The following is a 17664-nucleotide window of genomic DNA, read 5'->3' as shown; positions in this document are numbered from 1 at the left end:
AACTTATCTTTTCAATACCTTTGCTTCCTTAACAGTCTCTCTACTAGTACTAGATGCCTAAGGATTTGAAAGGGGAATATAACTTTGAAAAAAACACCATTACCAGACTGGAAGTATTTTCCAAGGATTTTTCCTCCCCTTCTTTTCCTCCCCTAGAGACAGGCTTTATTTCTAGGTCTTACCAAAAAGATGTGACTGACAGCTTCACAAACCTACTATGTCTTAAAGAGGACCCAGACCTTGATTCTGTCTCCCTGTGAGCAATGATAAAAGGGAATCATTTATTCCTCACTGTGATGAGAAGGGTGAAGTTTACTACTGAAAATTCCAGCTTTTATAGCATCAGTTCGCTGAAAGAACACAGGAAAATGTATGACCCATTTGAAGTAACATTCAGGAAAGGGTTACTTCCAGTCCCAATTATACTGAATGATGATGAAAACACATCTGCTGCTGTATTCACAGACCTACATTTGACTTTGCTCAGATTTCCAGACTGGAAAAATTAAAAGTAAATGAAGAATGAAAAATGCAAGATTATCACTTTGCAGTAGAATCAATCTGGCTGAGGTAAAACACAGAATATAAAAAAGATGCAATATTCAGTGTTACACAGACATTAGCATTTCAAACCATAAGACAGCTTAGATTTTTGTATGATGCTGCAATACTTCTCTCTCATCAAGTCAGCAACACCAGAATTATTACAGCAGTGAACCAAAGAAGCTGCTGCTGCACACTGCCACTCTTACAGCAGACAGTACTGCTGACCGGCAAAACCTGTATTCTCTATGATAACATAAGGAACCATGTCCAGCTACTAAGGGATTTCTACTTTTTTTTTTTTTTTTTAATTAGTTCTTCCCCACACAAAGGGTATTGTTCTCTGCTCTTTCCTGTCTAATCACAGTAGCATTTCTTGCTGCTCAAGTGAATTCAAGGCCCTTATGTGATTGTGCTTTGATGTTAATTTATCTGCTCAGACACAGAGTCAGCCTTGTAAATGTCACTGGTTTAGCTGTCTTAATGCACTGATTAACTCCCAAGCACACACAAAAGCACTACAGATATACGAGTTTTAGTCTCCATCATGTGTTCATAAGCTTTTTACGCCCAACAGTAAAGCTTCTCGGTACAGTATACCAAATAGCTTCCTGGTGTACACTACATTCTACTGTATAGTGCTTAATAATTAAGAAAACTATTAAGGCTTATAAAAACACATGCCTTGCACTTAACACAAAGTTAAACTTTGGAACATGTTTTACACTGCTTATTTTTGCAGTTCCTGCTAGCTCCTGCTATGGCTGACACTTCATTGTGAGTCTCAATTTCAGTGTACTGCACTACAGCAAAGAGTGCAAATCAACAGATCAATGAGCAAACACAAAAGTAACAAGTCCCTCTACAGACTTAAACAGGAGTTCACTAAAATATACACTGTTTACCGTTAAACTGCAACTAGTAACAGATGGGATATGATGTGTACGGACAAATATGGCATGAAGCAAAGCAAACATTCTACCATCAGAGCAATGCCTAGCGTAAGACAATGCATACAACAACCAAACAGTTTTTTCCTTCAGATGAATCAATGGGTTGTTCAAGAGACCCCAAAACATTAGTATAGCTTTAAGAAAACAAAATTATACTTGCCAAGTAAGGATCAAGGACCCGAAGCAGACTGTGAACATACTTTATTTCACTGTAAGATTGGGAAAGAAGGAGAATGGGTCAGGCAAAACCCAAGAACTTGTAATCTCCATCCTCCAGACTAAAAGAAATTTTAATAAAAATATACTGGGCTCTCCAAATGCACTGTACTGTATGTACTTGGCTTCTGAAGTTGAAAGCATAGACTTAACCTAAAACCACACAACCCATGAAAAGAGAGAGAGAAATGATCAACCATTTCTTATGATCCAAAGGCTGAAGACTAAGCATGGGTTTTGTTTTACCTTGGAAGACTCTCCTCACTTCAGTGTATGCCCCTTCCTCCTTTCTTGCTCTTTCTCTTTAGCATGGACTAAGATGGCCTAAACATCCAGATGATAATGAATTTTTTGTAAAGCCTCTCAGTGGATTCAGACTTACAAAACGATATTAAAACTTCTCAACCGTATTGGACATCCACTTTCTGAGGTTGTAAAGTTAGTGGTGAGATGCAAACTGTCCTTCCTATTGCATATAACTACTGTTCTGGTAACAGCAACTCATGCTGAAATTTTTTTTTTAGATATTGCAACTTACTGCAGACCTCTGCCTGGTCACCTCAACAAAACCAAACTCTCACGTGTAACTTTGTTTTAAACAGCCTGATGTTAAGTAAAACTCCAAAACATTTATTGCCAAAACACTAACCCATCCCAAAGATCAATGTTCATATACATTAAAGTCTTGGAAGGGTATCTTACTATTTTTTCTTTAAGAGAAATATGAATGTCTGAAATTAAGTGAACAAGGATTTATTTTGTTTCTGCATACAAAATTAGATCAAAATAGCTACTGTATTTTTTCAGTGTAGATCAACACTTAGTAATTCTTATTATATCAGAATTTTGTGAAAGTCAACGCGCACACACACACACACAACTGCAGACTACGTTCTTCCTTCTCCCATCAAATTAGAAAACTTAAAGAGTTAAAGGATGATCCACCATTTGCATGAAATTCAGTACAAAGTTGACCCTGTAATTGTTGTCATCTCCCTTTTATGCCTATTCTCCTATTTGCTGTTTTCTTCTACCCTGTTCTCAGTGCATAATTAAGCTTATCTGGTATTATAAAGGTAAAATTATTCATTTCACCATTTCTAGCAAAACAATGCAACAGTTGTCCTAGAAGAATCATGGGATCCTTCCCCTCCTGAAACTCAAATGAGTTTTTACCACAAAACTTAGAAAAGTCAAAGTGGACAGAAGTCCATATGTATATGGTATAACTAAAAGATAAGAAGTTGAACACACACTAGTAGAACAAATGTTTTTAAGGTTTCTTTTAGATTTCCAAACATTTTCATACAAAATAATCAATAAAAATTGAAGTTTATCCCCTTCACATGCATCCCTTCCCTATCCCCATCACCACCTGCCTTATGTCAAAAGTAACTTTGCAATTACACTCCCGCTCCTCCTCCCCTCACCCTGCTCCCCAATTGCACATTAAGACATAGACTTAAAAGAACAACATAATGCTTCAAGTATGCTTCATGCCAATCGTCAATAAGAGTCATAACATTACTGAAAAAGTACACTTATTCTTGGGAAGCCTGAGAAGGACTCCCTGCAGAGTGTGGTCAAACAACATTTTAAATAAGTAAAAAGAACCATAGCCCAATCCATATCCTGCCTCTCAAAAAGAGTAAAGTGTAAAACCTTCTTTGGACTTAAAGAAACACTATTAAAATTTACCATCTGAATAAGAAATAACCCCAATAAAATTTAGTTTTACAGTGCTGCACAATCTGTGCGCATGAAACAGTAAGTCATACAGATACTACTGTTCAGCTCTACACATACAGACTACACATGGCATGTAAGCATACACATTACATACTGGCCTGTCCAGAAACAAGATACATTTTGTAAGGCAGGTAAACCTGAATAAACCTGTGCTTCCAGAAGTATTATTTTAGTTCTATTTTCTTTTCATTGGAGGATTTGAACTTCTAATAGAACGATGATGATTTCATCAAGAAACCATCAGCAATATGAGAGCACGGAGTTTTGATGGGAAAGTGAGTACACATCCTCTCATTTGATCACGCATAAACAAGGATCCTGCTTTTAATGTATAACAGATGGTATGACAGAATACGCATTTTTATAGACAAGAAATCCTTCTGGAAACACAAGTGGCTTGTTGAAAAGATAAGAAAATCTGGGAAGTGTTAAAAAGCAGGTATGTATATGTGTGTGTTTATATATACAGGTGTGTGTACACATATATACACACACATATATATACACAATATATCATATGTATATATTCCAATATGTAACTGTGTAACAACATAATTTTTCTTTTCAAATAATGGGTTTTAATTTAGCAGTTGTAAAAAAACCAACAAAACCGGAAACAAAACCCCAAAACAAACTAAGCAGACCACATATTACATGAACAAACAAAACTATTATGCATATAGCTTTATGGTAAAAGTTAGTTACACAATGGCAGCAGAGGAGTGTTAAAACTTATAGTAATAAATAGCTCCAAATTAAGAATTTTCTACAACACTTTCTTAGAAGACAGGACCAGTATTTCCTCTTGTATGATGATACTGCAGAACACCTTCACTCATATTTAATTTTGTAACATTAAAACAGACACAAGAATGGAGACTGGAAAAGATGCTGGATTCAGGACAGTATACATAGTTTTTCGTTAAAAGCCCTACTGGTTTATTCACTAAGGCTAGACAGCAAGTCATATGATCCTATTTGGTGCATTTCCTACTGTGACCAAGATCAATAAATGGATAGAACCAAGGACCTGCAGTGCAACCTGCTGTGACAGATAGGAAAGAAAATACAGGACCGCTGTTTGGTCCTCAACTTTGTATCTTGTTTCCTGGAATGCAGAAGTGAAAACAAGACTGTAGTGTTTTAAATGACTAGAAAAAGATAGCAAGAAGTGGCATTTTAACATGAATAAGGTTTACCAGGCTTGTGATAGTACTGCATGAAAAGAGCACACATGGGACCCCGCTATTTGCAACATCTGGTAGTGTCATTCAATGACTTTTAGAATACATGTATGCAATAATAAATAGATCAGTTATGTAATAAGGCAGTGTGCTGAACATGCATTCATCTTGTGGACTGGAACACCACAGAGAGAGATACATGATACCATACACATTCATTAAGACCAAGTATTTTTGTCTTTGTGTGTTTGTTTTTCAAGGCTATCCAGGCAAACTCTTCCAGAGTATTTTCTTCTTCAGAAGAGCGGTCCTCTGAGTCTTGTCACTTTTTTTCTCCCTTATTAAGAGATGATGACTGGCTTTAAGGAAAAATAAAGCTGAAGACGGTTGTTTTGTTCCTTCTCCCCATTTTGGTTGCATCATTCTGAATGTGTCATTTAAAGAACAGTTTTTGATGCAGCCAGATGCTGAATCCTCAGGAGGTTCCAGACGTTTCCAGATAACTCTGTAGTTTACGGACTGTGGTTTTGTCCAGTGAGCAAAGATCAAAGTCAAACGTTGTATTTGTGATATGAAAGTGTCCAGTTTCTTCTATAAGATTTACTACCTGAAAGGAAAGAAAAGATGCAGTTGAAAATTTCACAAGTTTTACATGCCTACTGAATATATTAGCATGCCACTAAGTATGAAACAAAAGGCATAAACCAAGCCAAATCGCCCGAATACTTGCAGGTTAAACCATTACCCTTATCATTCACTTCCTTTCTGACACACATTAAGATCCAGTGTACAGTACCTCAGGGTTGGTTTTTTTTAGATCATCATCAACCATAACGTCAGCCTACCCATCTGCTGTTCCAGCAAATGTTACTATTGAGAATATATATTACAAACGTTAAAACAAAATCTGCATATTTTATTAGTTGGTCTTTAAAAAAAACAACAAAAAAACCCCCAAAACATGAGCACATGCACCCCAGCCCCCAAGCCCGAACATATAAAAAGAACCCCAGGTAGATCTCTGGAATATTTACTATGTGCATAAGTGCTAAGCAGGTTATTTTAGAAAACAATTGGCATAAGTCTTTCTGAAAGTAAGGGAAAGAAATAAATCCTTATACAATCTAGTCCTTATCAAACAGAAAATTTATTCAAGAGCTCTCACATCAACTGTTAGTTCACATACTAACAGTTACTTCTGGAGTATCAGACTTAAATCATTTTTTTAAAAATGAATCAACCATGAAAGACTCCTACCAATGGCAAAAAAACACTTCTTCTGGCGACTGTTTAACCTGCAATCACAGCTTTCATTCAAACAGGAAACAGAAGAGCTGTCAGATGTTGTTGAGAAAAACAGGGACTAAAACACCCCTCCTATGAGGAAAGCCTGAGAAAGCCATTCTCTTCAGCCTGGAGAAGATAAGGCTCACAGTGGATCCTATCAATGTGTACACTTACGTGAAGGGAGGGTGCAAAGAGGATGGGCCAGGCTCTTTTCAGTGGTGCCCAGTGACAGGAGAGGGGGTAATGGTTACAAACTGAAACACAGGAGGCTCTCTCTGAACATCAGGAAACACTTTTTTCCTGTAAGGGTGACCAAGCACTGGCACAGGTTGCCCAGAGAGGTGGTGGGGTCTCCATTCTTGGTGATAGCCAAAGGCCATCTCACATGGTCGTAGGCAACTGGCTCTACATGTTCCTGTTTGAGCAGGGGGTGGGTCAGACCCGATGACCTCCAGAAGTCTCTTCCAACCTCACCCATTCTGTAATTCTGTGAAATCAACAGTGCGTATCTAACTTGTCACTTTCTGCTTCTTAGTCTCTGAATTGCGGCCTACATTTTTGAAGAGTGGTCATACTCAACACTGAATTGCTTTAACAAGTAACTCCAGATATGTGAAGTTCTAAATGTACACCTACCTAAAAAAACCCCACACAACATCTCAGAAAGCCAAAGCATTATTTGTCAGATAGGGCGGACCATATCTCTAAGTCTGTTCTGTGTTGTTTCATTCCAAGGGACAGACACACCAAGTGAGCACACAGAAACGCACCCCATCTGAAGTGGACCTCTGGGTATTGTCATGGACTGACAGAACATTCTGAGATCTTCTGCTCATTCCTTCCAACCATTGCTTCCCCAGTACCTAGACTGGGCTCCATATCCTGCTTGCACCCTTCAATCTGAAACCCATTTAGTTCCACAGCTTCCACATCTACCTCCATCAAAACTCTGCTGCTAGATAGTCCTTACTTGTTTGAGCTTTATGACTCTGACTGTAACTTCTTTCAAACAGCTGGAGTAGATACAGACGTGTGCACACATGGCTTACAGAGCATACCTTAAAATGACAAATCTGGTAGGAATACACCAACTTGAAAAAGAAAAATGATTTTAAACTAATTTTTTTTTAATTTTCCACTCCTCATCTTGTGATAAAAGCAGATGGGTTTCCTCCTTAGACCATGGAAGAAAAGACTATGTTGATGATAAATGAAGTATGTATATTGTCAAGGCATAGAACGATACAGCCCAGGGTGGATTAAACAGAATGGAAACAAGATAAAATAATAAGAGGGAAATGCCTGTTATAGTAAAAATCCCCCTTTTCAATCACCTTCCATTTACCAGGGGTGTGTGTGTGTGTGTGTGTGTGAAAGTAAAACTTGTTTAATTTGGTTTGCAGCTGTCCAAAATTCTGAAAGTCCTTAGGAACAATCCTGCTCTTTTTAACAATTCATTTAAACCTGTGCCTCTTGGCTTTAATTTTTTTCCATATGGGAAGTTTTAATCTAAAATTGCCAACTTCTTTTGTCCACTTGTTGATTCACAGATTCTGGTAACACTTTTCCATCTCCTACTATACTGCAATTAATAAGAGAGAAGAAAAATCAAATGGGACAGAACTGATTGTTACCAGAAGGAAACTTTGATATGTGTTATTTGTCATTCTCATTGAATGTCATTCTCATTGAAAGGCACTCTCTTGAACCTCATGTAAGGAGAAGCTAATGAGTCAATCCAGCCTCTTTCTGTAAAATTAGGAATGCAATTTCAGGTTTGGTCTCTGTACATTCACTGTGCGATAAATAAATGGCTGCACAAGATGTCTGCAGAAGCCGAGGCCATGAAGGCGTAGCTATGCTGAACAATTCTGCCTAACACTTCCTTGCATTACAGTAGAAGAATAACACCACTCATAACCCCCACAGCAATATGCCTGACTTTAGAAACAAAGATTACATAAAAGTGTTAACACATGCATTTTTAAACAGCACTGTATATTTTAAAAAACTGATAAGGATTTCTATTGATCATGTTCTGCTTTGGGCTTTTAAGCTCTAGAGCAATGGAAATATAAACATTTTCAATATATCCCTCATCCAGCCCTCAAGAAATGTAGCCACCATGTCAGGGCACTTGGTAAATTGGACTGAAATGAACCCCAAAAGTTTTAAAGGAGGTACAAAAATGTATCAAGATAAACCCAGACAGCTCAATGAAAAACACCTGCTTGTGTGCCAGTCCATGAGGAATTCATGACTTACAGTATTAGCATATGCATCCTTATGCTATACAGAAATACTTGAAAAAGAATAAACGTTGAGATTAGTTGCCAGGAAGCCTGACAGTTCTAATATCAAAACCACAGCATTAAAGTGTTTTATTCCGAGACCTCAGGCTGCAAAGAACAAAAGTATCCCATTCATTCCTGATGTAGCAGGCTTGGCTTTTCTGCTGTAATGCACATCTCTCTTACATAACGTCTCTCCAGCTCAGTTTCATCATTATCCACTATAGTACAACTATTTGTCTGCCTTTAAACATGAAGTGTGTGTGTGTGTGTGCGTGCGTGCATGTGTCTCTGTGTCTGTCTGTGTGTGTGTGTATTTCTCAATTTATGGAGGAGTTTAGGCCATGTGATAGTTTCCAGACCTGCAAGCTACCCCTTGCAGAAAATTCTCAGGGGACAGTTTCCATCTGAACTTAAGCTGTGGACATGAGCAACGTAATTTTCAGCAGTGCTGCGCACTCTCAGTTTCTTCCTTATGCCTGTGCTGTCTAGCACACCGGCTTTAAGGAAACTTTTCACCCACTGAAGATACAACTTCCGACGTCTCAAAATAAAAGGCAAAGTCTTACCAGAAATCTTGTTGCCTTTCATGGGGTCATGCTAACATCATCTGCACTGAAAATGCAGATTTAGAAACACAGCTTTAGGCAGCCAAATTTGAATGTATGGGACATGCAGTATTAACATCTGATGCACACTTGGTTATCCCTACTATTTCACTGGAAAGCACAGATGTTAAAATGTTAAAAAAAAACCAAAACCCCCAAAAACCCCACAAGCCTCATCACTGCAAATCCCAAGCCCTTTCTTTACAGTGAAAGAGGTGGGAGAGATATTTCTTTTTAAAATGTATTTTCAGACCGATTTCTGTCTTGGCATTGTCCAATATTCACATAAAAATTGCTCAGGTGACTCTCACAGGACTAATTTCTTGGTCAAATGTTCTTTTCCGTTTGCCTTCTCCCTCTTGGACAGTTCTTATATATCTCTAAGTGTCATTTTACATCAGGATTACTTTCCAGGCACTTGCAGTTCAATACGACATGTCTCCTGCCTCCTCCCTCTTTTTTGCAGATTTATTTCAGCTTCCTTTAACAAAGCATCTCAAAGAGAAATGCCTTTCTTGGGAAAGAGCCACATTCTCAGACAGATACATTTTTCTCATTTCCAACTTGGCTGCATTCCTGTTTGCTGTCATGCCTGTGAACTTGGTAACAACTGAAATTGCAAAAACCTGTCCTCTCCTTTGCACATCCCTCAGCACAAGTTTCAAAAGCCAGCGTTTTCGAATGATCAATGCCTTCATTCTTCTCTTACAAGTCCCTTCTCTAACAATTCCCTAGAAGTCTGCGGGTAGCAGACTTTGCCATTTGCAAGGGATTATTACCTGCCCTGACAAAAACTAAAGAGCTGACAATCACTGCTCAGGAACACACAACTCCACCATCACTCCACTTCAACATCGTCATTGTCTTGAAAACTCTTGCAGCTTTTACGGTCTTCTGCTATTTTTGCATGCAATCCTTCATATGCAGTAAATACCATCCCTTTCCACAGTTTTATCCCTTGCTCTCATGATCTTTGTACTTCCTATAGTCTCTATGTATTTCTTGGTCTAGAAGTTTCACATTCATTCCTAACAACTTTCTCGGGTCTGTACTCTTTCTCCATTTCTGTGCTCACTGGAATTATTTCACATTACTTACATAGCTGAAAAGCAGTAAGGATGTTTAAGATGGGATGACAGGTTTTTTTGTAATGCAGAGGAGCACTGACACTCTGAAAGATATCCACTCAATATTGTGAACTTATTTCTGTAACCTGATAAAAACATATGAACTAATGAATCGCAGAATATAAAGGGATTAAAGTCTTCAAAACTAAACTGCATTATTTGTTTTATAACAGCATAGACCATTTGCTAGTGCAGACTGGCTAACAGACAACTAGTGAGTAAGCTAGCTCCCCCATTGTATTGTGGTAGACCTCTGCAGCCAGTATTACCAGTTACCAGCTCTCAGTATTACCAGTTACCAGCTCTCAGTACAGAACGGCATCGCTGCCCTAGCCTGTACCGCCTGGCCCTAACTCCAGCTCACTGGGGCTGTACCGACAGCCTGCATGCACCCCAAACACGGGAAACAATCTGCAAGAACAGCCTCCCAGGAAACAAGGCAACACAGGGTTGATTCTACATCAACCTAACTTTTATAATATCACTAATTAAAAAACATACTACCAGAAGTCACCAACTACGGTATTAAAATCATACTCTTCACGGAAGTTATGAGGCTACAGTCAATGAATGAATGCTTTCTCTTGTCTGATAAATAACCCTGGGAAAAAAGAAAAGGTCTATCTTTAGTTTAAAATGCAGAAGAACATATTGCTTTTTTTTCATTTACTCAGAATAGGATACTCTAGATTTCCAGCTCAGTTATGTCTCTTTTCACACAGTTTTTCCTTGTTTTAGTAACTTCCCATGAAGAAGATTTAGTAGATGAATGCACAATTTTTCCAACAAAAGTAAAAGACTAAAAAGACTGGCTCCCGTCCTGCTCAGCCCACCCCCCAGCGCCCTGGGTGAAGGGGCAGAGCGTGCCCGCAGCGCGTTTGCTGGTGGTACAGCGCTGGGAGGGCGGCTGATACCCCGGGGGCTGCGCTGCCGTTCGGCGGGGCCCGGGCAGGCTGGGCAGTGGGGCAGGGGGGGCGTCATGAAGCTCAGCAAAGGCAGGGGTAGGGTCCTGCGCCGGGGGGGAGCGACCCCACGCACCAGCACAGGCTGGGGCTGACCTGCTGGCAGGCAGCTCTGCGGGGAAGGGCCTGGGAGGCCTGGAGGACACCGAGCGGCCCGTGGGCCAGCAGTGTGCCCTGGTGGGCAAGAAGGCCGCTGCCAGCGTGGGCTGCATCAGGAGGAGCGTGGCCAGCGGGTGCGGGGGGTGTCCTGCCCCTCTGCTCTGCCCTGCTGAGGCCGCACCTGGAGTGCTGTGCCCAGCGCTGGGCTCCCCAGTTCAGGAGAGACAGGGAGCGACTGGAGAGGGGCCAGCGGGGGGCTGCCAAGGGGGTGAGGGGGCTGGAGCATCTCCCTCATGAGGGAAGGCCGAGAGAGATGGGCCGGTGCAGCCTGGAGAAGGCTGAGAGGGGATCTCATCAATGTACACAAATATCTTAGGAGCAGGTGTCAGGGGGACGGGGCCAGGCTCTTTTCAGTGGTACCCAGTGACAGGACAAGGGGCAATGGGCACAAACTACAACACTGGAGTTTCCATCTGAGTATAGGTAAGAACTTCTTCACCTTGAGGGTGACAGAGCCCTGGGACAGGCTGCCCAGAGAGGCTGTGGAGTCTCCTTCTCTGGAGACATTCAAAACCCACCTGGACACCATCCTGTGCAACCTGCTGTAGGTGAACCTGCTTTAGCTGGGAGTTGGACTAGATGATCTCCAGAGGTCACTTCCAACCTCAACCATTCTGTGATTTCTTCCCCACCCAATACACTTAAATACTACTACATGAGAAAGAGGATTATGGATTCAACTTGAACCAGCTTATTTGCTTGGAAAGTATTTCTTAGGATGACTGAAGAATTACAGCTGGAAGGGATTTTTCTGTTCCCAGCCCCTGCCCAAAGCAGGCTTGGCCATGCAATCACGTGAGGCTGCTCCAGGTTCATCAAGTCAGGATTTCAAAAGCTCCAAGGATGGAGACAGCACAGTCTCTCCAGGACTCTGTTCCACTGCTAGACCATCCTCACGGGGTAAAAATGTTTCTTGCTAGTTTTCATCTTTGCTTTGCTTAAAGCGTTTTGAAGATGTTTTTCATTTTCAAAATTTCTCATGAAGCCACCTAAGCCCTACACTCTCTGCAGGCTGTCGATACAGCCCCAGTGAGCGCTGGAGTTAGGGCCAGATGGTGCAGGCTAAGGCAGTGGTGTCATTCTGTACTGAGAGCTGGTAACTGTGTAATACTGCCTACCGAGGTCTACCAGAAGTGAAACCATTCAACAGCTATGCCTTGGATAACTGGGGAAGTAAGCGCTCAGGAAGCAAAGCTACGGTGGGAATTTACAATACAGTGGCTTTTTCAGATTCACTTTTTATGCGAACTCTCTAAGAATTAATGAATAATGTGAAGCAGAGAGGGTGTTGCAATTCCTACCCTTTAGCCTCCTGCACATTCATTTCCCAATGTAGATAAAAATTTGCCTCTGTGACCATTCTGAAAGTGTGCTTTGGTTCCTTTTGTAGACAAAAGGGAACTTGGGAAACAACTGTACATGAAATTATGAAGAATAACCAATATGCATCATTGTGTGCTGCAGCTTACGAAATCTGACAAAGCTATCAGAATTCATCTTTTAACTAAGAATATCCTTAATCAATGTCTTCCTTTTCACTGACCTCTCAACCGTTTTCTCATTTTTACTTACAACATTGAGCCTGAAGTAATAAACAAATTAATGTTTGGGCTTACAAAATACTTTTAACACACTTATCCAAGTGTTGAGAAATTTGATGAGTGATTGCAATCGCGTAGAAAAGATTTCCCACTTTACAACATGTCCACAACTAGCACATAACTGCACTAAACATAATAAAACCATCTATACTACGATTACATCTGCTTTGTTATTAATCTTCACAATTTGTAATCTAATAACACCTGACAATGCCACCCAAAACAAGAATACTATTCTTTGTTCTTACTATTGTATAACCTTCCAATAAATTTGGAGCCTTCTTGGTTTGCACATTTTCTTATTGTACTCTTCCATGACTTCAGCAGGCTCAATGAGTATGTGTTTTCCCCCAGTTTTGTTTTGAATTCCACGTTTGCTGTTTGCCACAGAAAACATCTTTAATTTTTTTCTGTGAAAACGCTGATCATTTTCAGGAAAAAGCAACAAGATTGTTATCAAGTCATGGTGCACATGTATGTATCCATTCTCCCATCCTGTTTCCGTTATTATTGATACAGTATGTTGAGAAACATAATAATGAATTGGTGTAAATTTAGCCTACACAGGGTTAGTGGTTTTTTTGTCATTTAGTGCGATAATACAATTTAAAGTATATGTAGAAATTCCCTAAACTGCACTGGAAGTGGTAATGGACTGTATATGGTTTATACAGGCTTGAATGCCATTAAACCTGATTATAGAGTTAGATGAAGACAAAAAAATAGATGTGACTTCACAATTTCCATGAGCACGCTGTGATATTGCATGAGAGTGCTCCTCACCTGCTGCAGTACATGTCTCTCTCTCAATGTCATTAATCTTCTGTGGAGCTCTACTAGTTCATCGAGATACGCCTAGAAACAAATCCCCCCCCCCATAAACAACTTGTTAATTAAGTCATAGCTATAAATTTCAAAAAATTCAGATGTCTTCAAAAACCAGTACAAATGGAAATTTTATTTTAAATCTTCTTTGAGCTAAATTTTCTCATTTAGTATTCTGGCTTTCTCTAGCATAGTAGAACCCAAATGTAAGTTTTTGTGGCTTTTCTTAAGATACTTCATAGCCAATGTAAATCCTGCTAGGTGGTCCTTCGCTGTAGAAGATAATCTCTGCATCTGAACTGTCACAAAAAGTGTCAAACAGACTGGTGATGCCAAAAGAGCATCTTGAAAAAAAGTCTCCCACCTTTCCACATAAGACCCAAACCTAAAGGCTCACAGTCAAACCCCTTCTCTTTCTCTAAGGCTACTTAATTTTCTGTGACAACAAGGACATATAAGGGGAAAAAGATCAAGAAAGATTGATACAACAGTAAATTCCACTGTCCTTCTTCCTGGGAGTCAAACATGTCCCACCTCTTCACCCAGTTATCAACTTTCTCCTTCAGTCTGAGCCATCAGAAACCTTTTTTTCTTTTAAGCAGAGAGATATACAGCACCCAGCTTAAGAAACCAAAAAGCACATGGATCAGGCCACTGAAAATCTAGCAGCAGATACTGAAACTTTGGTCTCCTGCCTCATGTTATCACTAATACCTGTGAAATATGAACCTTCAAAGGAACTTGTCCACACTGGGAAATTGTGCTATGTTAACTCACACAAGGACTTAAAGCTCTTACTCATGGCCAGTTGACATAATTTTATGCAAAACTGTCTTCCTCAGTGTTAAATGGTAACTGTTGCTTCACATCATTCTAGTTTAACATGCTAGATCACACTGCCACTTCCTAACGCACAGTCTTCAGAAAGGATTCTGGAAAAAATATATATATTTTTAATTGATGGATTTACAGGCTATGAATACAACTCTGAATTCTCCTCTTCAAAAATTATCACTTCACCTGTGAAGCACAAAGCAAACTCATGGTGGAGAGTAGGTAAAATAAATAATAGATGGCAGATTCCTAACTGGTCACATTTGCCAAATCACCATAAGTATTGAAGGAAACACTTCCAAAATAGCATGAAAGAAGAAAGAATTACAGGAAAAAAAGAGAAAGATCTGAACCTTAGGAACCCATAGCAAAAAATGTACTAATTACTAAGATTTTCATTCTGTAACAAAGGTTGGTGTTTACTAAATATATTGATATTACTTTCTGGACTAGTTTACTGTTACCTCATTTTCATTTACCTTATCACAATCCCCATTCTTTATTTGTTTATCAGATTTGTTTTGCTTTATTGGACTTTTCACTTCTAAAATCTGGAAAAGAAAGACAATCCTGTAAAAATTAAATGCATCATTGGATACAATTACATATGAAAAATTGTGCTATCAGTTAATAACACAAAGAATGCAACATCTGGAGAAAATGTAATCAAAACTCAAGAGCTTTTCATTCTTTAATCCATACAGCCTACTCATATTTTTCAGAAAAAAAGCAGCTTACAGCAGAACATGCTGAGTTGCTGGAATGAGGCGACATTGATATTATTAAACCTTAAAAGTCTTACTTTCATGTCATTTAAAGTCACCTCAACACTTTTTTGTATCTTTTGCACATCGGTAGGATAAGAGGTCTGATTCTGCAGATACAAAATGAGTACTATCCAGTGCTTTTGAAATGTTACATGACAGTATATTTTTCCTGTTCTTCCCTCCATGTCCCCGCAATGCTGTATCTTTTCTTCTACAATACAGATTTTGAAACACATTCTTTGAAATGACTGCGTGAGTTATAACTGAAAAAAAAAAACGTGTTTGATGGTAATTTCTCTTGCACTTATGGTACCCTTCCTTCAATGCCATACTAAGCCATTTACCACCACATATACAAACAATATACAAAATGCTTCATCCAGTAATGAACCACATCCAAGAAGAGCATGTCAACAAGCAGCAGAACAACATGCTTAATATGAAAACTTTAGGACTAAAGTGAGGAATACTTTAGGGAAATTGAACTGTTGATTGTTCTACCAATTTTCCACAAGCAACACACTTCTTTTTAAGTTAAAAAAAGAGTTGAAAAAACATAATAAATCATCATGTTATTCCTAACCTAGAATATGATCAGTTCTTCTGAAAAACATCAAAGGAAAGTAAATGATCACAGACGATGGGAAATTTTGTTTCACATTTCATTGTAGGTAAGACTAACATCACTAGCATGTTTATCTCTAAAACCATGCTGGACAGTCACAACACAGGACAAACCTCAGCAAATAAATCAAGGAAATAAGGCCTGTAAAATCAAGTCTTCTAGACTAGTAAGAAGCCTCACTGATAGCTTTCTCTAAGCTCTGTTTCATTTCTACTTCCCTTGGTATAAATCACTAAGATTGCATATATGCTGTCCAGGGTGCATAGCGAATACAGCAGGCAGGCAGCTATTTCCCTGTATAGAGAAAATTACTGCAGATCTGAGTTAACCTTACTTAAGGATTTACTTGGCCAAGAGTGACGCATGTCCAGAAAAGAAAACATACTTTTCTGCAGGAAAATCCCAGTTCTTTGATTCAGTATTCCCTGGGGTTACTGCTGTGTAGGCTAGTGGAAAAGAAAGTCTTGTTTTGAAAAAAAAACCCCAGACCTCTAGGTGTGGATCCAGCACCTTTCAGATGCTTTTGTTTTTAAAGGAAGAAAACTCTGTTTATATAGAACCTTAGCAAGGCCACAGTATATTTGGAAAAAATCTGCTTCCTTACAGTGTTCTTGATGTGTAATTGAAACCCAACATCTTAAGCACTCATTTAGAAGAGACACAACACTGATCACATCTGAGGAAGCTTATATAAATACTAACTCTGTCTTAGCTCTTTAGTTCTATGAATGGACTTAGTTGACACAACCCTGATTTGACCAGTCAGAAGCATCATCCTGGCAATCAGCACTATGCTACCAAGCAGAGATTTCAAATGTGGCTATGGTCCGTACAACTAGAATTGTCATAATGCTTCCCTGAATTTATGTTTTTCAGCTTGACTTTAAAATTCAGCTTAATTATAAAAATGGAAGAAGGTACGTGACATTCAATTTTAGCTGGCCCACTGCTATTGTTTGGAGTGCTTAGATGTGCAGGCAGACCTTCTGTTAGATCACTGAAGGTGAAAGGAATATGAAAGATGTGACTGAGTGGGCTGCTGTTACTGAGACTTACAATTACTAAAATTTACACTGCCTCTGTACACGTTAGTCTTCATTAAGCAACAAGCCATAGATAGGTGTTTTGTTTTTCTTGTGCTATGTCTCCAGTAAATGCAATATTCTTCATCTTTATAGTCTGCTTTTCTCCCAAAAGACTCTGTCTTTAAAACTTGTAACTTTTTTACAGAGCAACATAAAAAAGCCTACAGAGTTTCTGGTGGGTAAGAATGCTTTCTGGACATGGAATCTCCTTCCTTTCTGTGTACATACTACTTCCTAGGGTGTGCTTTTTCTCCACAGTATATTTGAAGTTAACTAACATGAATAATAATGTTTTGTTTCTGCACTATCAGTAAGTTGGTATTGGAAACCTTACTAGAAAAACATTTACAAGTAAATAATTTCTGGCAGATAATCGAAGCAGTTAACCTAAGAGATATAGGAAAAACTTACCCATAAAACTCATCACCTAAACCACAGACTTTTGTTAATACATGTAGACACTATTCTAACTGTATCAACATCGTAAGCAGCCATTTATGACCAGTCAGCAAATTTTATGACTGATTTGTTTATGATCCAACTGACACTGGAACTGAATTGCGGCTCCCTAAAATAAGGGACAAGTTATGTATTTTATAAATTATTATTTTTTTTAAAAAAAACAGGTTTTATGTTTAATTTTTATATTTGGAGAGCTTTGCTTTATTGGTGACTGGGTGTGAGGTAACTCCCAAACTCTAACTGTCATTTGTCCCTAATGTATTTTGTAGCTCTAGGTTAATTTCTTTTTTTCTGAAAAAAATAACTACCCTACTTTCCTACCTCAAAAATAATAACAATGTTAGCTCTTACAGATACAGAAAAAACACTTTGATAGTGGGGTAAAA

General features: G+C 39.0%; 1 protein-coding gene across 4 annotated transcripts in view; it reads right to left on the bottom strand.

Annotated features, from left to right (window-relative positions):
* Positions 1-1786: 1786 nt before the first annotated feature.
* MLLT3 (MLLT3 super elongation complex subunit) overlaps positions 1787-17664 on the bottom strand; it is a 138578-nt gene continuing 122700 nt past the window's right edge. The window contains exons 9-11 of one of the 4 annotated variants that reach the window (XM_055791185.1): positions 14819-14890; positions 13464-13535; positions 1787-5252 (exon numbers count right to left, since the gene is read on the bottom strand). In XM_055791185.1, coding sequence (XP_055647160.1) covers positions 5121-5252; positions 13464-13535; positions 14819-14890 — 276 coding nt within the window. In that variant the 3' untranslated portion in view covers positions 1787-5120. The remainder of the gene's footprint in view (positions 5253-13463; positions 13536-14818; positions 14891-17664) is intronic. The other 3 variants (XM_055791186.1, XM_055791183.1, XM_055791184.1) reach the window with 3 other exon arrangements.

The sequence above is a fragment of the Falco peregrinus genome, chromosome Z (assembly GCF_023634155.1).
Source record: "Falco peregrinus isolate bFalPer1 chromosome Z, bFalPer1.pri, whole genome shotgun sequence".
NCBI classification, from domain to species: Eukaryota; Metazoa; Chordata; class Aves; order Falconiformes; family Falconidae; genus Falco; species Falco peregrinus.
This window is presented reverse-complemented; position numbering and strand designations above follow the sequence as displayed.